The sequence below is a fragment of the Dunckerocampus dactyliophorus genome, chromosome 1 (genome assembly GCF_027744805.1).
Source record: "Dunckerocampus dactyliophorus isolate RoL2022-P2 chromosome 1, RoL_Ddac_1.1, whole genome shotgun sequence".
Taxonomy (NCBI): Eukaryota; Metazoa; Chordata; class Actinopteri; order Syngnathiformes; family Syngnathidae; genus Dunckerocampus; species Dunckerocampus dactyliophorus.
The window spans coordinates 50,272,997-50,299,141 of NC_072819.1; the positions used below are offsets into that span (position 1 = coordinate 50,272,997).

The following is a 26,145-nucleotide window of genomic DNA, read 5'->3' on the forward strand; positions in this document are numbered from 1 at the left end:
CTAATAAGTGCTGGTAGCTTAGGCCTTAAATACCGTAAGAGTGGGCGGAATTGGTGTGCCAGGGTGAGGAGGGTGTTGGCACACCAATTCCGCCCACTCTTACGGTATTTAAGGCCTAAGCTACCAGCACTTATTAGTTCGCTGACGAAGCTCTTCGGATGAGGAGCGAAACGTCCGACACTTTCTTCACAGAAGTACAGATGACGTCTCAAGAAGCCTTTTCCTCGATGGACAACTCCTGTACGACTGAGAGCCTACACAGACGCACGTAGATATTTGTTTGTACGCCCACGTGGTGCATTAGGTAGGTTACTCTGTGCGTCGTGTGTGTTGACGTTGTGTTGTTTGGATGGCTACAGAGTGCATGTGACTATTTTGGCGACTCAAGCGTGCCACAATAGCAGTGCAAGTCATGTTGGCAGCCACACTTCTGACGTTAAAGGTTTAAAAAAAAAAACTAAAGGAATTTGGAAATGCCCGGTGGGCCTGATGTAGCTCGCGGGCCGCAGTTTGCCCACCCCTGCTCGAACACTCGGAAATAAGCAGTGCGCTTGAATGTCTCATTGGCACTCCAGCGCCTGCAAGGAGTGCGCGTTCTGTGAACAAATAGATGACAAAAGGATTCCCTGGCCGGAATCTGCCTTTTGTGTCCCAACTGTAACATTTTGAATGTTCAGAGATTGAGTCAACAATGCGTGGAAGCTTTGTTGCGCACTCGATTCACCGGACCACTTTGTGAGGTGCGCTGTTTAACAAGATATTTTTGTCGAAAACCGAGGTTCCTCCGCAATTGTAAATTCTGCAAAGTTGCAGTAAACCACCAAAGACAACCAATGTAAATATTCTAGTCCAGATTGTTGTAATTTGCCATCTTTTGAAAGCTTGCCATGAACAAGGAATGATTTCCAGTGCAACTGTATATCAAGTGTTTCCATCCCCAAGCCGCCGACTGGCATCCTTCACTGTAAATACGACACTGGTCCTGCTTCAAATATTCACATTTAACCAGAACACACTGAGCATCATGTCACTTTAAGCACCCGTGCAAATAAAAGCATGTATATTCCAATATGATGTGCACAAGCTGGAAGTCAGGGATGCAATTAGATGCTCAGTGTACAGCAATTGATGTTGTTCCCAGCTGGTCTGAGGAGTTCACCTTCCCAACACCCTGTCGTTATTTAACGGTGTATATATTTACTTTACACTCGTACACGTTTTCTTGAAAGATTGTTCCACTTTTCTCTCGCCTGAACTTTGCACAGCAGCGAAGCTTTATACACCCCCCGACCGAGCCCCCACCCTCGTCTTACTACCCTCATGGCAAGCTTGCACACAAAACGGATTCTACATCAATGTTGTCATGCTTTTTAAACAACCTGCTTCAAGCATTGTCAAGGATTTAACCCTTCAAAACTAGCTTATTTATTTGAGTATTTTCATTATTTATTACAAGACACAAGAAAGGTAATTTTCCATGTACAGTAATCCCTCGCCACTTTGCATTTCACGGCTTCACTTTTGCTAAAGTGTATTTAATAAATCATGCCGTTTCATGCTTGAATACAGCCTATTAGCAAAAAATGCATATTTAAGCAGATTGTATTTATATTTTGCCTAAACTAAACATTTCCAGCATGAAAATGGCTAAATGAATTAAAATACAAATACTCTTAAGGCGTTCGAAGACTGATGATATGTAGTATTGTACAGTGGTGATCACATGTTGAGACAGGAAGTACTGGCAGAACTCGGAAGTAAAGGAACAAAAAGGAACTCTCCCAATGTTAAGACGTGAGTCTATATTTTTGGCTTACTTTGTGTTATGTGAACGATACAGGTTTCCCTCGCGGTCTCGCTGATTTTTTTGTTCCTTTTTTCAGTGTATGAGCGCTATTACAGGCTGAACCTCGCCCTTTAAGAAGTATTGCATTGTGGGAAGTTAAGTGTTGTAGTTCTGTGCTTTAGCACATGCAGCGGTGTCTCCATAGACAGGAACCAAAAACAAACTCAATCACATTGTTTTTGGTGCCTAACTAAGTACATTTATTAGTATATTCATGTACAGCGCTGCCTTGACACATCTAATATGGCGGTCACATTGACGTACATCTCAGCGATCGATACGGCGTCTAGCCGCCCATTGTCTTCTGCATCCCGATTGGCTGGAGACATTGTCGGTCATCTCCTTCGTCCGGTCTCTTGTGGTCATGGCTACCGAACTAGCTAGCTCGCGTATGTTTGGTGTGCCTCCACGTGACTTTGAACGTGACATTCGTTTCTGCACCGCAACCATAACATTGAAAAACAAAATAATTGCCTGTCTGCCGCTGTTGCAAAAGCACAAAGCCTTGACCCGGCATCTTTCATGTCACGCGCTAACAAGGCTGCACCTTAAACATTAGCAAAAATAACAAAAGTTTTTGAATTCGACGACGTGCACGGATAGTGCGGTTGGGTACAACACTTACGGGAAGAATTGACAGAAAGGGAACAAACCCTGGTTGTCACGTGTCTTCATATGAACGGGGGGGGGGGGGGGGGGGGGGGGGGGGGGGATAGAACCCAAAAACAGAGACTGACAATAAAGTTAAAATTTACTACTTTTTTCTTGTACGAAAAAAAAGTTGTAAATTTACAAGAAAACAGTCATATTTTAGAGAATAAAGTCTTATGAGTTGTAAATTTATGAGAATAAAGTCGCAACAAAAAAAAATTCAAGTTGTACATTTACGAGAATAGTCGTACATTTATGAAAAAATTAGCAAATTTATGAGAAAGTCATATTACAACATGAACATGAAAATGTGATATAAACCTGTACGTTTGAGAATAAAGTTGTAAATTTATACAAAAAAAATCATAAATTTACAAGGAAAAAAAGGGTAAAATTCCGAGAATAAGTTGCAAATTTCTGAAAATGTGATATAAACCCGTACGTTTGAGAATAAAGTTGTGAATTCATACAAAAAAAAAATCGTAAATTTACAAGTAAAAAAAAGGGTAAAATTCCGAGAATAAAGTTGTAAATTTATGAAAATGTGATATAAACCCATACGTTTGAGAATAAAGTTGTAAATTTAGGAGAATAAAAGTTGTAAATTCTTTTTTTTTTTGAAAGTTGTAAAATTATGACGATAAAGTTATACATTTCCGAATAAAAGTCGTAATATTACTAGAATAAAGGCGTACATTTACGAGAATAAAAGTCTTAATATTACTAGAATAAAGTCGTACATTTACGAGAATAAAAGTCGTAATATTACTAGAATAAAGTCGTACATTTATGTGTCGGGGTAAAATAAGAGCTCTTCAGGAAGGAAGGAAACATTCTTCTTGCTTCAGGCCAGCTTTTATTTAGAACGTGGCAGCAAAACAGATTCGCCTGGCTAGCCTTTCTGACTTCCTCCTTCCTTACCCTGCCCCCTCCACATGCTTCAGGCCACATAAGTCCCCCCTTTTCATAGCCGTCTCAGGCAATGCCTGGAACATAAAGTTACTACTTTTTTTCTAGAAAATGTATGACTTTATTCTTGTAATATTATGACGTTATTCTCAAAATCTTGTTTTTATTTTTTATAAATACTTCAGTGTTGTGATTTCTAGGGAGCGCAGCAGCATTCATAGCACTTTTTGTAGGTGTCATTTGACTAGAAATGATTGAAAGACAATTCTTAAAAGTTGGGCTACCAAAAAATGTAAGAAAAAGTATAATTAAAAACATTAAAAAATTCCAAAAAGCCAAAATCACTTAAAAAAAAAAAAATCACTGCGTCCCAATTCAAAAAGAAAAAAAGCAATTGTTTGGTTAATAAGTCATGTAAACCACGTGTGTTATTGTCAAATGTAGAAGTCAGACAAACTCCTCCACAAGGAATCCACAATTCATATGAAAATAAAAATAAAAAACCCTGAATTTTCCACTTTTATTGTTTGTAGCTTGTGAAGTCCCATCACATGCCCGCTGGGCTGTCAGGGTTACACCACATAGTAGAGAGCATAGTCGCACGCACAGATACTCTACAAGTCTTTATCCTGCAGCCTTCTTTGTTTTGCCGCCCCGTGCCGCTGCTACCTAAAAGTGAGGCTTACAGGCCGAGACGAGACGAGACTCGTCTCCGCTGGATCCGTGTGGAAGGCGAGGGGAAAGAAAAGCTGCTTAAAAGTCACCGTTCAATCTCCCCGATGCAGTAAATTCACTATGTTCACTAGAGTTAGCCGCTTAAACATGCCGGTACTTTGCAAACATCCCCTCTGACAGAGGCCGTCCCCACCCCCCCAGGTAACTGCCAAAAAAAAAAAAAAAAAAAAAAAAAAAAAAAGATAAAAATTCACAGGAGACAGGCAGCGTTTGCCCAGTGTGCATCTTCACCTCATTCATCTGTGCAGTCCAATGCAACGTCCCGTCCCGTCCTCCCCTCCCCCAAATACATATCACCCCCCCTCAGATCCCAATTGGTGAGTTTGTGTTGGGTGGAGTCACATTGAGGGAATGGTTGGAAACATCTAGCTAAAAAGGACATGAGACTGGGCTAGTCCTTGACGTCGGGGTCTCCTCCATGTTGGCTCCCTCCAGTCTGTTGGGTGTGGGACGTACAATAGGCCGGAGGGGTGGGAGGGGGGCGTGTGTCCATACGCACTCTGCAGATCAGGTGGAGGAGTGTATGAAGTCAACTTTTCTTTAGGGGCTTTCTTTAGAGTGGGGGTGTGACCAGGAGGTTCAGGCGGCATTCAGTAGATCCTGTATGGCTTTCTGCTGAGTCTCGTTCAGCGTTGATGTGCACTGTGACCACAAACCCCCCGACACCTGCGACAACAACCATCAAATCACACTCATGCACTGGAGGGGTCCACTGGACTGCATTTTCTGGACTAGGTCGCTTAAAATCAACACTGCGGCCTAAAATAGCACGCAGGTATCCTGTGATTGTAGTTGCACATTACAGTCTCCAAGTATTCCATAACAGAAAGCACTTGGCATTCTATTTATAGCGTATCTTGCTTGCTGCTGTAACAAGTGAATTTCCCCGCTGTGGGATAAATAAAGTACAAATACAAATATTTAGGCGTCTGACTGCGTCACAGGCTCAACTCAATGAATTATTGCGGCCACTGGGTGTCACCAAAAACCACCACCACCACTTTAAAAAGGGACAGTTGGGAAGTTGTAGGACATCCCCAATCAGCAGCGGCTTATACAAATCAAGACATTTCATGAAAACACTTGATTGTAACTTTAGTGGCTCCTTTTTGGAGAGCGTCTACACAGCCTGTACGGTTTTCAACAAACGCTCACCTGTACTTGACTGATGACATTTGCCAGACGTTTGCTGCAAGCGTCTTCGTGCTTCACCGACTCGTTTGCGACTCCATCCGCAATGATGCCAAAGAGTCGGGGCAGGTTGGAGTTTTCTGGTCCGAGGACGATGGGATTGTTGCTGTGGCGAGAACAAACCCTTTAGGGATGACACACACACACACACAGGAATGAGTCGGCGTCCTACCTTTCAATGAGGTCACACAGGAAGTCGAACGTGTGGACGGCCTCCTCTTTATCTTCATTGAGTGGCAGCCAGGTGATCCAGTGGGGGAGGATCTCACTAACGTTTGCACACTCGGGCCGGAACCTCATGACCTTGCCAACGGCAGAGATGCAGTTTTCTGTGGCGTTGACGTTCTCCTTGGCGCGCGAGTCGGCCGCTTGGATGACTCGTACCAGCAAGGGGATCGCCTCTGGAGCATGAAAGTGGGGCGGACTATGTTGGCATCGTGTGCAGTACCGCACGGTACTACGTCACTAGGAGTTTCTAGTACCTGTGCAAAATGGACGGTAGTTCTCTCCTCCATATTGCGCCATGACGCCGACGCCGTAGGCGGCCGCTTGCCGGACCTCGGGGCTGGAGTCGCACAGAGACTCCAGCATCGGCCGCAGAAAATACTCTGCGTATTTGAAGGAAGATGGGCTGCAGTGCTCCACCACGTCATCAAAAATACACAGGCCCCACTGTCGGTCAGCCCACGGCCTGTTGGGACACTGGAGGACAAAAAGTAGGTTAAGCCTTCAACGGGAACGTGTGACGGATGCAGAACAGGACTGCAGCGCCGAGCTCACAAAAACACACTAGAAGTTCAACTGGAATCCTAAAAATTGACTTTTGCAAGAAAAAACAACCCAAAACCCTTTTTAGAAACACGTGGTGATAAAAAAGGTACAACATGCATGAAAAAAAATTTTTCTATGGTTTGCTGACGATGTTTTATCGTCCAGTGTTAAGATTTCGTACTTTGTTTGGCGGTCCTTGAACACATCATACTTGCTTGAATACTTGAAACTTTTATTTATTTTGTTTCCAGCCAACTTTTTTCCACGTTTGCTTCAGCATTTGTTTTCCCGCTATGAGCTGACTGATATAATCGGTTATCGAAAACGGCTTCCAGAATGTGGGGAAATCTGAAAACGGCAGCTTGTCGCTTCAGAACATTTCAGCTGTTTAACAAAAACGATGACGTCGCCGCCACGTGACCCGAGGTAAGCTGTGACGACAAGCCAACATGATGCCCGAATATTGCGACTGGCGTGACGCACCCCGGTCGACATTCTCCCGATATTGGTGGTCTTTTTCTCCACTTACTATTAACTGGACGATGAGCTGCAGCAGCTGTTCAAACCAAGGCAGCACCTTCTCTTTGTAACTACTGAAAACAGAGTGCAAGATGTCCGACACTTTGGTCAGGATGTACACGTCGTTCTCATCCTGAGAAGAGGAGGAAGGAAACAAAGCTGTTAGAAGTACGCTTCCCAGGTGTCGTGTAGCCTTGTCGTCAAACACTCACCTCATCTTGCAAGGTTTCCTCCACCTGCTCGTCGTAGTCTTCATCCTGTCTCTTAGCTGTGAAGAAAGTGCAAGTATGACAGATCGAATATTGCGGGGCCCCGTCTTCCATCTCCAGCACATGAAGGTCCACGGTCGTGAAGCCTCACCCTGCCTCAGCTCCTGGTTCTTAAAATGTTCCTCCAGCTTCCCTTTCAAGATGCCGCCCAGCTCCTCAAAATGCTCGTTGTTCAGGCAGCCATCTCCCATCAGCTCAATGCACTGGGAGATAAAAGCATCAGCCAGAAACTGTCACAAGTGGCGTCACAGCAGCAGCAGAACGTGTGCGAGGAGCTGCTGCCTACATCAGTACGGAAAAGCAAGAAAGGGTCTAGTTTATTACCTTGGCAAAAGAATGCATGATCTCCGAGCGGACGTCCAAGTCTGGCTCCGTACCGATAGCCTTGATGAGGGCATCGCACATAAAAAGCCACATTTGGGTGAGGTACTCCGGCCCTCGGACCCGTGCACACTCCAACAGCAGCGGCATGGACTCCGCCGCCGCCACCCGCACGCGTGAGACAGTCAAGGAAACACGGACGTGTTGTTCAGAGAAAATATCCCGGGTGAGTGACAGACAAGGATATCATCGTGGAAGTAGAACTTCAGCAGAGGAACCATCAGCTTCACCACCTGCTCCGTGTACTCCACAAAACCCTCCTTCAGCTCTTTGGCGTAACACACCTGCAACGTACAGTAATCAGCCAGTTAGTGTCCTCGGGTTCCATCGACAAACGTCTCGATGGTTTGATGAAGCGGAGCGAGATGCTCACCAGCATCTGACAGGCGGTGGACTTCTCTTCCAAGCCAGCCGTCTTGATTCCAAAACTCTGCTGATCTCCAAGGTTGACAAACTCCCAGCCATCATCCTCTGATATGTTCTCCATGTCCTGGGCTGCAAGAGAGATTTGTTTCATTGTTTGCAGCCAACCTTCCTGTGGGTGCGAACGGCCAACTTACTGTCCAGGAGGGCCACCTCAGGTTTGATGGAAGCAGTCTTCATTAAGGGGCCCATGACCACGGGCAGATACTGCTGAAACTCCTTCCCCAGGATCTTACACATCCTGGCCCAGGCTGAGATCATGTAGGAGATCTTCAAAAAGGAAACCCTCATTAAACCCCCCCAGACAAGCTAAGACCAATGTACGGCCACGCCCCCTCACCTGTGGATCATCATCATCCAGGTCATTGAAGTCAGTCTGAGTCTTGAGGAGCAGCTGCATGACAGCAGAGGCGTCTGGCATAAACTGACAGGGGTGAGAGAATTCAAAATGTAAGTCTGGAAGGCGTCATCAGCCACGTGATGCACTCTGGACGTACCTTCTCCTTGCCGACAGCGAGGCCAATGAGGCTGATGCACTCAATGGTCTTGCCCCGCAGCAGCCGCAGCTCCTTCTGCACGGCGTTCTCCACGATGTGCTTGAGCGAGGGCATGAACGAGTCATAGTACGGTACAAACTTCTCCTCTGCCGTATCGGCCACAGACGCAATGGAGGTCACCACCTGTTCCAGGACCAGCTTGGTACCCTTCTGGACCAACTGAGGAGGGATAAGAAAAAAGGCGCTGAAGAGACGTTTTCTGGTCAAAACGGCAAAAGTATTTTATCGTTTCAGCCCCTCGTCCACACGGAAACGGCGTTCTGGGTGCTCTGACAAGGTATTTGTTGAAAACGGCTTCCTGAGTGGGGAAAAAATCTGAAAGCGTCTGCTTGTCATTTTTGTGTGGACCGCCTAAAGAAAACGATGACGTCCCCGACCCGCCGCCGCCAGAAGTGAGCTTTGATGACAAGCCAACATCGTATCTGGAAACTTGGACGGACACGACTCACCTCAGTCTGATATGTTGCGGTTTTATACTCATGACTCGCAGAAGTCATTCCACTTTGTCGTAAGCGTAACTTATGTGCACGCGTTCTTTCTTCTACGGTTTGTGCGTCACGTGGTTCCGTCGGTAAGACCGTTTACGGTGCCTTTACTCATCTCAGGAGTGTTCCCGTGTGGACGGGGCCTCGACCAAAAGAGGCTTTGGGTACCTCTTGCAGCTTGGCCACCATGATGACGTGGAGGTGCCGCACCAAGTTTTCCAGGTAAGGGATAAGCAAGGACTTGGGGCAGTCTTCTGTGAAATTGATGAGGGCTGCAGCAGCGTGCGCCTGCACTCGGGGGTTACTCTGGTCATCCATGGTCTGAAGCAGCGCTGATATCACCTGAACAGGAGGAACATTTAGTCCACACAAGGAATCTTCTCATCGCTCCAGCTCTTTAAGCTGCAAGTACCTTAGCATGGAACTTCTTCTGGAAGGTTGGCGCAAAGTCTGTGGCCATTTGTCCAATAGCGTTGCAGGCAGCGTACCGCACCCTTGGATGCTGAGGAGGGTTCGTTTTTCGGTCGGTATTTATAAAAATCAACACATAATCACTCAAACGTGAAAAAAGGCTCTCACTGGGTCAGCACAGTATCGAAGAACCACATCAACAATGTCATTAAGCGTAGCCTCCATCTGCTGGTGGCAGCCTTCCCCGATGGCAGACAACGCCATCAGTCCAGCATGGCGGTACTTCCAGTCGGCTAGAGAGAGACATCGAGATCATTTCCAGAAAAAGTCTAAAAACATGATACATTTGTTGCTGGTCGAGGTTGTGTGTGTGTGTGTGTGTGTGTGTGTGTGTGCATTACTTACAGTTCTGCAGCATGTGCATGATGTGCTGCTTGATCAGCGGCAGAATGATCTTATCTCCCAGACCACAGGCAATTCTGTCCAGGGCACTTTCTCCAGCGACAGCGTTGCTGCCGGGTGACAAAAAGGTGAACGTTGTCAAAAGTGGGTTTGCTTTGGTGGCAAATCAGGATGTTGGGTAATTCCGACATCGGTGTCGGCGCACAAGTGATGACGTCGTGCTCCACAGAGCGGTGAGGCATCTTCCTTTACACTTCTAATCACCTCAAGAAGAATCACTCGAGTCTCGCAGCGAGACGTGCTGAATGAGCCCAGCTTAGAAATTGCATTACTAATATTGGCAGACCGATTTTAAATCGGGGTTAAGCCCGTTTTATGCTTTCCGCATTCACGAGGTCCGTGCGGACAAATTACATCACTTTTGCGCCCGCGCCCTCTCAAGTGGCCCCTTTCATGCGGAAAATTCCACCTCCGCGCATCTCCAAATTTTCTCAACTACGCAGATGAGACACACGGGGAAAAAAAGGCAGACAAGCAGGAGATCGTTTAAACGTGAACACCGAAACAAGGAGTGTTTTTAGTCAAGTTGTTCATTTTATTTTGCCGTGTTCAGCGTGCCTTTTGTAAGCACGTTCTCCTGCCAGGGTACCCTGTCCCTGCGGTGGGAAGAATGACGAGCTACGATTGCAGCACTCAAAGGAGAAATAGTCAAAAGAAGGAGACGCGCAAGTACCGTGGTAGACGCATGTTTTCGATACACTGCCCGCTGCAGTTTGGGAGCAGATGCCGCACGGAGTATCAAGTCACACGCAGTCTCTCCAGCGAATTTCCACACGGCTCGTGTAACCCAGCCGTAAGACGCCCTGCTTTAATATGTGTTTCGTTCACGCGTGACGTGCTAAATGAGCCCAATTTAGAACAATTTAGAACTTGGCTGCATTAGTCTACAGTTCCAAACTTGTGTTCACCCACGATTGCGTGGCCTCCCAGAACAACACCAGCATCATTAAATTTGCGGATGACACTACAGTCATCGGACTGATCACTGGTGGTGTTGAAACATCATACAGAAGAGAGGTGGCGGACCTCATAGCTTGGTGTCGTGATAACAATCTCCTTCTCAATACAGATAAGACTAAAGAGATGATCATCGACCCAAGAACAAGGGAAAAGGAGCCGCATAGACCCCTGTTTATTGATGAGACTGAGGTGGAGAGGGTGAAAACCTTCAAGTTCCTTGGCACACACATCAGCGAGGACCTCACCTGGTCTCACAACACCCAACAAATTATGAAGAAGTCCCAAAGGAGACTGTACTTCCTGAGAAGACTGAGGAAATTTGGCATGCCCACCACAATCCTGAGTTGCTTCTACAGATGCACTATGGAAAGTGTCCTTACCGCCTCCATCACTGTTTGGTACGGTAACTGTACAACACGTGATAGGAAGGCACTCCAGCGGGTGATCAAGACCTCACAGAACATTGTTGGGGCAGCCCTCCCCTCACTGCAAGACATTTATAAATCTAGAGTCCTACGCAGAACACACAACCTCATCAAGGACAGCACACATCCACAACACTCATTATTCACACTCCTACCGTCAGGCAGACGCTACAGGAGTTTGAAGTCCAGGACCACAAGGCTGGCAAACAGCTTTTACCCACAGGCCATCAGGCTTCTCAACGAAGCACTCACACACGCAACACACTCATAGCACTTTATTTATTTATTTGTATTATTTATCTGTATTAATGTCTCTTCTGTTGTTGTTGCTTAATTTATTGGTATTTATGTTTCTTATGTTCTTATTCTTTCTTGTGTTTTCTTTCTTTTCTTGGGAGAATGAACAGAATAAGAATTTCATTGCATAGTATATCTGCTGTTTTACTGTGCATATGACAATAAAACTCTTGAATCTAATATGGATATCCAGCATGTGCAGCTTCCCAAATCAAGCTTCAATTGCATTCTTATGTATGAATTTGTTCCTTGTTATTATTATTATTATTGTTATTATGTTATTGGTATTTCAGTTGACCTTTGGACAGAATGTTTTCAATGACTATCAATGAGTCGACAACTATTTTGTTGATGGATTCATGGTTTCATTTGAAACTGTACTGTAAATATCCTGATTTCAGCCTCTCAAACGTGAGTCGTACTTTCCTGGGACGTCCATGAAAGCAGCACTATCTTTGTGTTTCACACACATCAGCTTTGACTTTTGGAAAAGAACAATCGGCATTTTTGCCTCTTTGCGGTATCTTGCGAGGCAAACCGCTGGACATGGGTATTTGTACTTGGATAATGCGATAAGGCGTAGGAAAATGCGTACACGCCAAGCCTAGTGGTAGAACAGTGAAACTACCGATGGCTACAGCTGTGCCACATCATCTTGCTATGTGCTACACAACTTGACCAAACACGGCACGGCACGGCACTTTACCTGTCAAAGTCATCATCTTCCAGCTCATCAGCCATGGCCCAATCCTCATCATCCTCCAAGTCCACCATCATAGCCAGCATCTGGGGCACTGAACATTCGCACCAATCACAACAGCATTCCCAAATCATTTCCATCACTGTGAGCGGCATCGTAAAACACAGCCTCACCGCTCTGAGCTACAAGTGTGGTGTGTTTCCTCAGCATGGCCGCCGCCGTCTCTGACAAAGTGACGATGACCTCCAACGCCAACTGTCTCTGCATATTGGTCAAGTTGGTATCTGCACAAAGCTGAAGAGATGTATCGACATAGCAGAGTTGAACGAGGGCAGCGTTGAGGTATTAGTGTGCGTTCATGTTTTCAAACACACCTTCAGGCTGAGCTGCAGGGTGGCCTCCAAGTGAGGTCTCAGATATTTAGGTGCCGTGTCTGCAATTTCAACCAAAGATTTGAGGACAGAGTCGTCTCCCTGGTAGCACGACTCATTCACTGCCTGATCAGAACCAGGAATGGCGGGGGTTAATGAGGACAATTCACAAGGTTCATACATCGCTATGTTCCTCAAGTCACGCTACATCAAGACTTCTTTCCACTTTTAGGTTCAAGTTGGCATTTAAACAAAGAGAAACCAGAGAGAAAATTCCAATCTTAAAACGCGTAATTTGGCATTTTTATGTTGTGTATGGGCGTCATGCAAAATCCAGCATCAAAAGTTTGCGGAGGAAGAACGGAAGAGCTCCAAACCTGCAGGATGCCTGGCAGTAGGTCAGCAAAATGCTTCAGCAGGGCTGTGTTGCTTTCATTGGACAGAACAAAGGAGGCAGCAGCCCGGGCTGCCAGCGTGCGGATCTGAAGGATGAGGCACAAAAAACGTCCATAAATTCAGGAATGATGCAACACTCCAACTGACCTGACCTACATTTCCATGAGATATTTACCTGTGGGTTTGCTTGGTCCTGCATGCACTGAACAAGCATACGCTTGATGACCTCCATGTAATGCTGCTGCTGGTTGCCGAAGATCCCGGGGAAGTTCCTGAGGAGAAGAAGCAAAGACAGAAAATGAGCCACCAAAACATCTTCCTTGAACTGAAACCCACAGTTGCTGAAAATCTGTGGAACCTCTACAAGGTAAATCAGAAAAGCGTACCTCTAAACAGGCACACAAACTTTGCATTTGTACTACGGATGTCCCGAGCCACATTTGCCTTCCGATACGATTTTTCTTTTTTATAAATAGTCTTGCCGAGCCGATCCTTTTTTTTTTTTTTTTTAAATAAAGCTTTTGTTACAAACATGAATTTGTGGAAGTGAATATGGTTATGTGTCAGCGAGTTAGGTCCCTAACCCAATAAAAGTCCAACGAATAAAAAAATTAAATTGGAAAAAAATGGGCATGCAAACTACATTTAGGGTAGGACTAATCATTTGACATGGCTATAGATTAATTTGTGGTATGATTTAGAATATATGACTTTTTTTAACAAACTCTTTAACACAATAGTCATTTATGGAGACCGTAACTCACATAGGGGTGGCAATAAGTTGATACCTGAAAGGTCTAGATGGCCATTGGTGTGGCCGGAAAATGCCATGTAGCTCCGCCACTGTACAGCGGCACTTCCCCTGTGAGCTTCCCGCACCAAGACACAGCAGTCCGGGCACAGTGAGGGGGAACTACCGCTGTAGCTACGGAGCCGAATATCCGACATCCAGCTGAAACCAACTTCACCGCGGACATGTCTGCGTGGTGGTTTTGCGTTTACTTCTTCTTGCGGGTGGCGGGCGTCGAGTGGCAACCAGCTTTGAGGCGCATTACCGCACCTACCGTGTTGAAGTGTGGATTTACGAATGGACTGGCCCGATCTCGTGGTGGAGGCAGATATTATCCGATCTTGAAAATACAGCGCAATGGCAGCTGATCCCGATCCTCAGGAAACCTCAACTCAGTGAGCACACGAGGGTTTTACTTTTTGTATTTGTGACGTGTATTCCAGTGGGAAGAATCAAGCAGGGCGAATAGACACCAAAAGCTTGCCAACTCTCATTCAAAGCAGTGCGGCTCCAGCGTCACCATGTGCTTATTTCAAAGCTGAGCGGTTTTATTTGGAAAATGTGAACAAATGGGGGGGGGAGACCCCACCCCCTCCCCAAACAAATAGTCGCTGTAAAATGAACAGAGTCTTACCAGAATATGTGCAAGGCAGCTTCTCGCAGGCCAACATTGTCAGAGTTGACCGAGTCAAACAGAAACTTGAGCGCCTCTGGCCACTGGTTGTTACCGTCGTCATCTGGATTAAACGACAAACGTCTCATCTAAACCCATTCTGTCAAATTTCATAAAAATCAAGATGTAATAATAAAAAAAAGTGTTACTATATTACCAATAAGGTTGCGGGAAAGCTCTGCTGCAATGTCGCAGACTTTCTTGCGGATGTTTGGCGAAGTCTCCTGTTGGATGCTGGCCAGAAGCTCTGTTTTGATGACCATCTGCATCTCCAGTGTCAGGCCTGGGTAGATCTCTTCAAAGGAGGAGGACAGGAGCCGCCGCAGAAGCACTGCTGCCATCTGTCTAACCTGAAGGCAAAAAAATAAAATAAATAAAATAAAAAGGTGAAGCCTTTTGCATGTTGTGGTCATGACATAAACCGGACCATCCGTTAGGATTTACGAGGCCATTTTGCAATCTGCATAGCAAACCAGCAGCATCACCACCCCTGGAGTGAGCCCGTCCCCGCCTGCTCCCATTTCAAGACTAAAAATATCAACCTCGAGGTAAAGAGAAGGCGTGCACGCCTGAGGACCAAGCAGCTGGTGGATTCGGGATAGACACGAGGGCCCCGGATATACCAAAGCTATGACTCATGGCAAACAGTTGTCAAGGCCGACGAGCCTTCATTTGCCACCAAAATATTTCACACATGCAGGTAGGATTCTAGGAAGCGTGCTGATGTGTACGCACCTCCTCTGCAGCAGATGGCTCTCTGACAGCCTGGAGCAGGAAGGTGATCTTTGTCTGACCAGGGATGGTGTCGTAGGTCTCCTGCAAATACATAAGGTACATTATATAATAAAACAATAATTCTGGTTTCCAGCGGAAGCGGAAATGGGTATGTGAGGATACTTCAGTCCGATTGAGAGAGTTAGCACAAAGCACATGACACACATTTTAAAAACGTCCATTTTTATATGCGTTTTGGCCTCTCGTCCACACGCAAAAGGTGGGTTTTTGTCTTTTAAAAACTGAGCTTTTGGAAAACTGGCCGCTACGTACAATGCATTGTACACGTAATATCACCATGTTGATAAACAGAGGTGGTACAACGCACAACCAAGTCAGCACTGGCTGCTTTTTCAGACATCGGATTGGACAAAACATGCATGACAGTCGCAGAATGCGCTTTCATGTCAAGGTTCTTTTTTTAAGTGGCGGGAATGTGCATTTTTGAAAATATTAGTGTTTGTGTGGACACGGCCTAGCGCTGGAAACGCCTCACAAGAAATGCCAACTATAAAAAGACAGTGAAACCACAGAGAATACAATCTGTGATCAACGTCTTTGGGTCAATCAGGTAAAGCAAGCAACAGGGAACCTGAATTTCTGCTTAATAAAAATGAATGCATTTGTATTCATTTGCCTGACAACGCAGCTCAGGATCAAAGCAGTGGCAGTGCAGCAGGGGATGAATCGAACTGCGCATGTCAACAAAAGCCACTTCCTGTCTTGGGATGCCGTAGGATTGTTTATTAACACAAACACGGTCATGGTACGACTGCTTTGTCGTTCTTTGCAGAAGGATTAGCAGCGCCCGTCATGTATTAGCATGGAGGTGGGCAGTAAGCACAAGTGCTCACTGGTGAGGAAAGTGTTTATAAAGACAGAGCCACGTCCAACCAAAATTCGGGTGCCGGAGAGGACATGACTTGTAACAAAGCTTTGGCGGGTCGTCAGGGTTGTGAAGAAAGTGAATAGGCCATCGCGACTTAGCTTGAACAAGCCAGTCGAGATACGCAGCTGCGGTGAATAGGCAGTCAGAGAGGGTTCGAAATGAAATCGGGTGCATCTTGGGTGACACCAAATGAGACAGTGTAGTTCATATAGCGGTTACACACTGAAAGCAAGGGCCACTGCGGTTGCTAACAACTCACTTCCGACCCCCGAACAAATTTGTTTTTATGAATAAAAATGTAATTAATATCCCCACTATAAAAATATCAAACTGTTCCCCACGCACCGTTTGTACAGCACCAATGGACATCGCTACAGTGTACCGGATAAGTAAGTTAGCCACAGGGAAGTAGCTTGCGCCATGTAGCGCAAGCTACTTGTACTCCTGTACTCCCTTAGCTTGACGCCTATCCTCCATATCAGCTGGACAATTTAGACTGTTTACTACCGTTGGGGCATTTTACTTCCAAGCGAAACGATCGGTCGTGACAAAATCGCGTGTATGCGTACACAAATCCAAGAGTGACACGGAGACAATTCCTGTGTTGAAGCTTGGCCGTGCCCGGCTAACTACGCAACATGGTCCAGTTGGCTAGCATGGTAGCTTTAGCTGACGACTATCCAGCGTTGGCCCCTATTGCACGTGGGCTATATACTTAGCAGGGCGGTTAGCTTCGGCTAACCAACCCGCGCCACTTGGGTACAATCCAAACACTCGACAGTGGTGGACTCAAACGGATCCGAATACTTCTCACCTCTGATTGTTTCCTGACATCGTTGTCAGGGTTGATCAGGTTCCCCAGCAAGAGGAAGAACTGCTGCTGTTCCGCCATTGCAGTGATCCAAAAAAGACCAGCCGGGTGAAGACGCGGCGAATTGAGCCGGGTTGTCCCTGCTTGAGTCGCGCAACGCTGCTCGCCTCCCATTGGTTTACTTTACCAACTGTGCTCAACGTCCATTGGCTCTCGCCTTGAGCATAGGCACAGAATATTGGCTGAAATGAAACCTTCTCCTTAATTGGATGGAGTAAACACAGAAAAGTGAATGTCTCGTTCCTATTCGCTAAGACTGTATTATCAAATCGCGGGAAAATTGTTCGCTAATGCCAGCGATATGGAAAGAGAAACAAAACACTAATTGCCCCAAAAGTTTCACAAAACAATAGCCAACCCATTAACGAACATAACTGCATGTGTAGACATAATGTATAAAATAGGTTGTACTTGCTTTGATTTGTATGGCGTTCTGACAAAAGCCAAACGACTGTAAACATGGGAGATGTTTACAAGTGTTAACAATTAAGAGCTCGCTACACTTTAGGGTCTCAAAGTTGATTTTTCGCCGTGACGTGGGGAAACAATTCTGGCTGATCGACTGTTCGGTCGTTCCCTGAATTGTTGTTTTTAACACATTAGACCGTATTATTTATCAAAGTTCACTATTCAGTCCATTTAGCGTGCACACGTTTCACACAAGCTTCTTTATGACGACTTGAACTGTGTTGGGAATGGGACGTGGACCACTTTTGTCCAGCAGATGGCAATCTAACAAAGTATTTCATGAAGCTGAACTGAAGTTGAGTTCTGAAGCTCACTGGACACGAGTGAATTTATTTGTGCTTTCTTTTGTAGCCATAAGAGGAAGAGAATGTAAAATGTTATCACCATAAAACGCACGTTATTACTACAAGTCCCAGAATGCACCACCGTCACGTGTGTGTTTTCGAGCAGCGGTCCCCCACCCTGCTGTTGGCAGTGACGTTCATAGTTTGTTTGACTCAATTCATTTTGTGACCTAAATTTGAAAATGGTAAAATTGAAAAATTGCTATGTGAAATGGTCCTGAAAAATCTCTCACTCAAGTTAGCGATTTAGCAACAGATTATTAGCTAATTGCAGGAGTGTCCAATGTGAGGCCCGTGTTAGTTTTTATTGGCCCACGGCACTTAGAAATAAAACAAAAAAAGACAAAAATGGATGGGATACACAAATGAGATAAAAAAAAACAACTTTTTTTTCTTTTTTTTTTTTTTTTACTATATGTGCAAATGCCTTTTTATGAAATAGTTTTTAAAACAATGACAATAAAACTCTCTTGAATCTTGAATCTTGAAAAGGCTATAAAAGCACGCTGTTAGTGTAATATCTACTAAAATATCTCATTACTAATGCCTTCATTTTACATACCAAAAAGCAGCAAAATGGGAATAATAAAGACGATATTAAAGTACTTCATTTTTTTTTCAAAATGTACAATTGCCTTTTTACAAAATAACAATTTTTAACAAGCTATTACACGCCATGTTAGTAGTATAAAAGATCTCATTAATAATGAATTAATTTTATTTTTGCAATATACAGAGGGCTGATATAAACAACCTAATAACTGGTTGGGCCACCATTAGCAGCAACAACTGCAATCAAGCGTTTGCGATAACGTGCAAGTCTTCCAGGTCCTGAAGCAGCAAAACAGCCCCAGGCCATCAAACTACCACCACCATATTTTACTGTCGCTATTGTTGGATGTTCTTTTTCTGAAATGCAACGTTATTTACATGCATTGATTGAGTTCCTTACTCAATCCGTTCCCTAATTTGATTCCACATACTGAAATGCTGAATGTTATTAGCGTTGTCCGTGCATGTAAGTGTTTTAAGTTTGAAAGTGCTACTCCCTTTTGGACATGTGTGAAGTATGTTGTACTATGTGATGTGTTCCAATGTAACTCGTATGCATGTTGAAAAGAAATGAAAGGAATACCGTACAGTTTAAATTTGCATTCATGTCATGTGTGCATCTACAGGTATGTGTACTTTGTCAGCCTTGTCCGCATCTAATTTTAACGGAGGTTGAGAAAGTCTAAAGATTTCTATTAATGACGCTTGCTATGCCAACAGAGAGAGAGAGAGACTCTCTCCTGTTCTGGGCGTTATTTTTATAACACATTTGATGACATATTTGGCTCATTCTGCATGTTTTGACAACACCCCCACTCGTGTGAATTATAACCTGCTGCCGTTCCTGCACAGGCCAGACCGCCGGATTGCTGGCTCGAGACGATCCGTCCTCCTCCCACATGAAACATGACCATGGAAATCACCACGAGTGAGTTGTTGCTGTAAATGTGTTCCTTAGCTTGGTGCAGGTTACGGCGGCAGCAGTAGCCCGTGTTACAATTTTTTTCTTGTAAATGTATGACTTTATTCTCAAAATCTCCGATTATTTTTTTAAGAAAATAAAATTTGTAAAATTACGAAAATAAAGTGATAAATGTACGAGAAAAAACGACTTTATTCTCATAAAAAAATGTTTTTTCTCCTAAACTTATGAATTTATACTTGTAATATTACAATTTTTTTCTCATAAATTTACGACTTTATTCTTGTAAATGTACAACCTTATTCTCAGAAATTTAAGTCTTTATTCTCAAAATCTCAGATTTTTTTTTTAAGAAAAAAGTTGTAATATTCCAAGAATAAAGTGGTAAATGTACGAGAAAAAAAGTCATCAATTTACCACTTTATTCTCGCACATTTACGACCTTATTCTCGTACATTTCTGACTTTTTTTCTTGTAAATTTTTAGACTTTGTTCTCGTAAATTTATGATGTTATTCTTGGAAATGTAGGACTTTTTTCTTGTAAATGTACAAGTTTTTTTTTTATTTGAGACTTTATTGTCGTAAATGTATGACTTTTTTCTCGTAAATGTGCGACTTTATTCTTGAAGTTTTTTTTAAGAAAAAAAGTTGTAATATTATGAGAATAGAAAGTGGTAAATTCATGAGAAAAAAGGCAATTTTTGAGAATAATGTTGTAAATGTACGAGAAAAAAAGTCGCAAATTGACCCTTTTTTTCTTGCAAATTTACGACTTTATCCTCGTAAATCACAACTTTTTTTTGTAAATGTACGACTTTATTCTGGTAAATTTAGGACTTTTCCCACGCAAATATATGACTTTATTTTCAAAATCTAAGATTATTTGTTGAAGAAAAAAAGTCGTAATATTGCAAGAATAAAGTGATAAATTTATGAGAAAAAAAGTTGTACATTTTCGAGAAAAAAGTCATAAATTTACGAGAAGAAAGTTGTAAATATACGGGAAAAAAAGTTTGTTAACTTTGTTCTTGTAACATTACTACTTTTTTTCTCGTACATTTACGACTTTATTCTCTCTTTATTTTTATTTTATTTTTTTTATTTTTATTTTTTTCAGCCCCAAACTTTCCTTTATTTGGGCACGGTGTCAAAAAACAACTGTCAACAACTGTGCCGAACTTAATACCGAAGTAGCTGTAAATGTCGTCTTTTTGAAATGTGACCAGGCTTACTCAGACAGCTCAAGTGTTCGAGCAAAAGCCTGCCACACAACAAGTGTGCATCATGTCAAAATATATATAACAACAACAGAAAAAAGAATGCATCACAACAATATGAAACCAACGCATTCCACGTCTAGTTCTGAGAGGGCGCTTTCCTGAAGTGACGTCACGTCCACATTCTCAAGTCTTCGACAGGATTGTTCTTCTGTGGCGGTAAGCAAGTTCACCAAACTCCCAATCTCATTCCACATCATTGAATCCATCGAAGTCGTCACCCTCGGTGTTGCTAGCGTGGAGCACCCTCTCGTGGTTGTCGACGGTAATTCTATTTATTCTCTCTTTAGAAATGTACAAGAAAAAAAGTACCACTTTATTGTAGAAAATTTACGACTTAATTCTTGTAAGATTATGACTTTTTTCTCATAACTTTAAGACTTTGTTCTTGTAAATTTACAACATTTTTTGTAAATTTTGGGCTTTTTTTCTCATTAACGTACGACTTTATTCTTGAAATCTCAGATTATTTTTTTAAAGAAAAAAGTTGCAATACTCCGAGAGTAAAGTGGTAAATTTATGAGAAAAAAAATTGTAGATTTTCAAGAAAAAAGTTGTACATGTACAAGAAAAAAATCATAAATTTACCACTTTATTCTCTTAATTTACCACTTTAGTCTCGTAAGTGTAGGCCTTTTTTCTCGTAAATGTACGACTATATTCTCGTAGTATTACAACTTTTTTTCTTGTAAATGTACAACTTTATTCTTGAAATCTCACATGATTAAATTTTATTTTTAAGTCAGAATATTACCATTTGTAAATGTACAAGAAAAAAGTCGTAAATGTACCACTTTATTCTTGGAAATGTACAACTTTATTCTGGTGAATTTACCACTTTATTCTGGAAATCTCAAATTTGGGGAAAAAAAAAAGACAACGCCAAATGTATCTGAGGCGGTCCAAATGTATTTGTAGTGGGCCGCCACCAGTTAATGGATGACTCTGCTTTGGTAGTTATGATTTAGTTGAGGGTCACGGTGAAGTTGACACCTGTCGATCACGAGACTGACACATGGAGACAGACAACCATTCACGCACCTGGACAATTCTGGGACTTCAAACCTCAAACCCTCCTGCAGTGAGGCAACTTGGCTACTTTCCTACCCAGGGGTAAATAAAAACGCCACGACTTCCCCCTGCACCCGCAGTGTTGGATACTTTTCATATCTCCCGATATTTTCCCGTCCAGTCAGCCTTGATGCATAATTTGTCTAACCGTCTGTGTGTGCGTGTGACCTCAGCATGCGCAGGGAAACGCCAGCGACTGCGGTGGTTTCACACCCCCACACTGCTGGGCTTGTTAAGGCGCCTTGTTAGCGAGCAAGCGCGTGCGTCTGAAGCGTTAAAGTCAATATTTCCTGGTGTGATGCAGGCTGGTGTCACAGTGGAGCACTATGCGCTGCACAAGGCAGCCATTGAGGGCCGTGACACCAGGGGTGGGGGACAGGGAGCAGGTCCAGGGGGTTAAGTTGTCGGCTAACTGTGGGGCTCCTTTGCTGCCGGTTGTGGATTCACGGAGCTCCCTGGGGATTAATGAACCCAAACAACACTTATTCCAAAGCGTGGCAAGGTGACTGATACAAGGTCTGACGATCGTTTCGTGACTCTCATGACATGATGCAGGTCGTACCAAAAGAAAACTCACGTTTCGTATTAGCAGGGAAATTAACATCATTTTAGTGGCATGAAGTTGTAATATTAAAGAAAAAAAACATTATTGTGAGAAACAACACAACAAATACATTTTCGGAAAATTTGGTTGGGGAGAAAGTTATAATGTTACGAGAATGGAGTGAAAATATGATGTAACAAATAAATAATTTGATGAATTATATTGTAAAGTCGTAATGACAAGAATAACATTTCCAAAAAGAAAGCTGAAAGAAAGCCGTCATTTTACGAGAATGAAAGTCAAAATACGAAGAGAAGAAAGTCGTATCGTAACCAGAAATATTTTATGGGAATAAACCCGGAATATTATGAGGAAAAAAAATGTCATTTTAAGAACAAAATGAAAGATTTTTTTTATTTTTTACATTTTTTTAAAGAAAAAAAATTTAAGAACATTTGTTTTAGTCATAATAATACGACAAAAAAACAAAACAAAGAATAAAGTTGTCATATTTGGGGAAAAAAGTCATAATATAACAGGAATAAAGCCAAAATTACAAGAACATTTTCAAGTAGAAACCTGAAATAATAATAATAATAACAAGAACCCAGAAAAAATGAGAAAAACAGTACTGAAGTACTAATAATGGGCTTTTTCACCAGTTTTTTTTTATATATAAGACTTCTTTAGCATATACATGTGCTGCTTTACAAAATACAGCAGCCCTTGCATCCTTTCATGTTTCACTAGAAGAGGGACCGCACCTCGCCCTGACGTGGGATACCGGGGCCTCACCTGGAGCCAGGCCCAGGGGAAGGGCTCGCAGGCGAGTGCCTGGTGGTGGGGTCTTCACCCGCAGGGCCCAGCCAGGCTCAGCCCGAAGAAGCCACGCTGGATCACCCCGTCGTAGACCCACCATCTGCGGGGGCAAGCATAAGTGCAATGTGCTTTGGGAGGCGGTGGAGGGCGGGTGCCTGGGCGACCTGGTCTTCAGCGGCCAAATCTGGTTGTTGGGACATGGAATGTTACTTCTTTGGTGGGGAAGGAGCCCAAACTTGTGCGAGAGGTTGAGACATTCCGACTCACCTCGACCCACAGTTTGGGTTCTGGAACCAAACTCCTCGAGAGGGGCTGGACCTTCTTCTGATCTGGAGGGGAGAGGCGGCGAGCTGGTTGGGCTTACTAATAGCAACCTGGCTCGGTGCGTCTGTGCTGGGGCTCTCAATTTACCGGTCGATCGCTTTGGGTTGTGACCGAAAGAACGAGAAGGCGGTTATGAGTGGCTGAAATGAATTTCCTCCGTAGGGTGGCTGGATTCACCATAAGAGATAGGGTGAGGAGCTCAGTCACCCGGGAGGGGCTCAGAGTAGAGCCGCTGCTTCTTCCCCTGGAGAGGAACCAGTTGATGTGGCTCGGTTATCTAGTCCCGATGCCTCCCGGACACCTCTTTGGTGAGGTGTTCCGGGCATGCCCAGCCGGGAGAAGGCCCCAGGGCAGACCTAGGACACGCTGGAGGGATGATGTCTCACAGCTGGCCTGGGAACGCCTTGGTGTCCTCCCGGTGGAACTGGTGGAGGTGGCCGGGGACCGGAAAGTCTGGACATCCCCCAGCACCTTGACCAGTCTGCAATGTTTCAGCCTCGCCAGTGACAGGAGATCTGTAAAAAGCCACGCGGAGGAGGTCATCCTGAAGGTAGTCATTCATCCTCAGGCAGCTCGCTGCTGTGGTGAGACGGCGGCTGAGTGATAAACATCCCATCACATTCCCTCACATTAAGTTAAGGATGGGGCTTGGCAACATCATTTGTCATTTAGTGGATATGAACCTTTCATTTCATGTTTCATGTGTTGTTTGGATTGCTCTTTACACTGTTTCAGTTGTTGATGTTGTTTATATTATAGTTTAGTTTGGTTTTTATCCATTTCATTTGATCTGTTTTTATTGTGGTTTATTTTGGCTACTTGTTTTAACCTATGTTTTTATGTCTTTTCATTTTATTTTAGGTGATTTAGTTGTACCTTGTTGCCTTTTGTGAGTTTCTGTGCCTTCTGTGCCGTATTATTCTGTACAGCACTTTGCTCCACTGTGGTTGTTTTAAAGGGCTTTACAGATAAAGTTGGGTTTTTGTATCATTTATGTGTCTGTCGCGTTTGGAAATTGCAGTGTACAACTTTCAAAACAATAATCAGCGCCATCAGCACAGTAGAACTGATTGAATCTACGGAGTAATTGAAAAGTAACTGCCTGTTTTTAAATACTTATAAATGACTGATTTTTTGTCTTTTTTTTTGGTTTGTTCTTTAATGTATGAGAATTTAGTCTGTATTTTTGTCAGATTGATGAATTACAATAACATACCATAACAATTCAAACTTTGATAGAAATGAAAATGATCACCCTACAGAGGGGGGAAATCAAAGACACCCCAAAAATGAAAGTGAAAAAATGATGCAGCACACTGGTCCATTTAGCTAAAATGTCATTGTAGCAACTCAAAATGATTCTCAGTAGTTTGTGTGGCCCCCACGTGCTTGTACGCATGCCTGACAACGTGGGGGCATGCTCCTAATGAGACTACGGATGGTGTCCTGGGGGATCTCCTCCCAGATCTGGACCAGGGCATCAATGAGCTCCTGGACAGTCTGAGGAGCAACCTGGCGGTGCCGGATGGACCTAAACATAATGTCCCAGAGGTGTTCTATTGGGTTTAGGTCAGGTGAACGTGGGGGCCAGTCAATGGTATCAATTCCTTCATCCTCCAGGAACTACCTGCATACACTAGCCACATGAGGTCGGGCATTGTCGTGGACCAGGAGGAACCCAGGTCCCACTGCACCAGCGTAGGTTCTGACAATGGGTCCAAGGATTTCATCCCGATACCTAATAGCAGTCAGGGTGCCGTTATCTAACCTGTAGAGGTCTGTGCGTCCTTCCAGGGATATGCCTCCCCAGACCATCACTGACCCACCACCAAAGCGGTCATGCTGAATGATGTTGCAGGCAGCATAACGTTTTCCACGGCATCTCCAGACCCTTTCACGTCTGTCGCATGTGCTCAGGTTGAACTTGCTCTCATCAGTGAAGAGCACAGGGCACCAGTGGTGTAGTTGCCAATTCTGGTGGTCTATGGCAAATGCCAATGGAGCTCTACGGTGCTGGGCAGTGACCACAGGGCCCACTACAGGACGTCGGGCCCTCAGGCCACCCTCATGGAGCCTGTTTCTGATTGTTTGGTCAGAAACATTTACACCAGTGGTGTCAATAGTTGCTTGTGATGGATTTGTTTATTCTTATTCTTATGTATTTGTGTATACAGTCACTGGTTGTAGGCGTGTCAAAAGTCTGGGATTCATTACATCTAATAACCGGACCTTGGCAAGTACTACAAAATATGTAATTTAGGCTGTGAAAATCTGTTTTAGAAGTCAACAGAGTAGCCATTTACATTTTTTTGCTCATCAAAAAGTCCAGCGAAGAAGATCAAGTGTCATATTTTTCATGTACAGGCAAGCTTCACCCCACACTAACCACAAGAAGTAGGCCTACCTCGCTATCATCCATGACAGGAATCTATAAAATCCACCAACATCCACTTGGTTTTTTTTAGCATGATTTTGTTATAATAAGCTCTAAATTAACCATATTTTATTTACTTTTATATTTACAATCAAGGCATCTATAGTGAAAATAGGACAATGCAAACGCGACATGTAGTAAAAAAAACCCAAAAAGATTTCGCACCATCCGATATTCATGAAATTTCATCTGCAGGTAGATATTAAAGTGAATTAATATCCTACACACCTTTTCTCTTGTTGGACTTAACATTCGAAGCACTTGTATGAGTCGATGCGGTCCAACACTCAGTATAAATCCGAAAAAAAATTGAAGAGGAAGAAGTAATCTACCTAAAAAAACATGTAAACCAATGAAAATACACCCGATATCCTACGAAAAAAAATAATTTTTAAGGACATCCCCACGACTTTCGTTATAGGGGAAAAAGACGATACTGATATTGACTGATATTACATTTCTCTGCCAACATCGGCCCAATAATATCGGCGAGCCATCCCTAATCAAAAGTGTGAACCTGGACAAACAAGCTCAGTCAGGACCCAAAACTTCCTTCTCCATTTGCAGTTAGTGTGCACAAAAAGGCCAGCCCCCCTCAAAACCCCTCAACCACACTCCCCCTTTACTGCTCCC

General features: G+C 43.8%; 1 protein-coding gene across 1 annotated transcript; it reads right to left on the reverse strand.

The window, feature by feature from the left end:
- Positions 1-3,912: 3,912 nt before the first annotated feature.
- Positions 3,913-16,842, reverse strand: kpnb3 (karyopherin (importin) beta 3). The gene is made up of 26 exons (XM_054784627.1): positions 16,700-16,842; positions 14,958-15,038; positions 14,380-14,572; positions 14,184-14,286; positions 12,935-13,031; positions 12,741-12,845; positions 12,367-12,489; positions 12,166-12,286; positions 11,999-12,086; positions 9,554-9,660; positions 9,317-9,441; positions 9,150-9,239; positions 8,906-9,079; positions 8,193-8,411; positions 8,036-8,119; positions 7,833-7,965; positions 7,646-7,767; positions 7,460-7,556; positions 7,216-7,388; positions 6,983-7,094; positions 6,835-6,890; positions 6,633-6,755; positions 5,815-6,034; positions 5,505-5,733; positions 5,297-5,438; positions 3,913-4,807 (listed from the first exon to the last, which is right to left on the reverse strand). The coding sequence occupies exons 1-26, from the start codon at positions 16,775-16,777 to the stop codon at positions 4,721-4,723; spliced, it is 3,282 nt and encodes a 1,093-aa protein (XP_054640602.1). The 5' UTR covers positions 16,778-16,842; the 3' UTR covers positions 3,913-4,720.
- Positions 16,843-26,145: the final 9,303 nt, after the last annotated feature.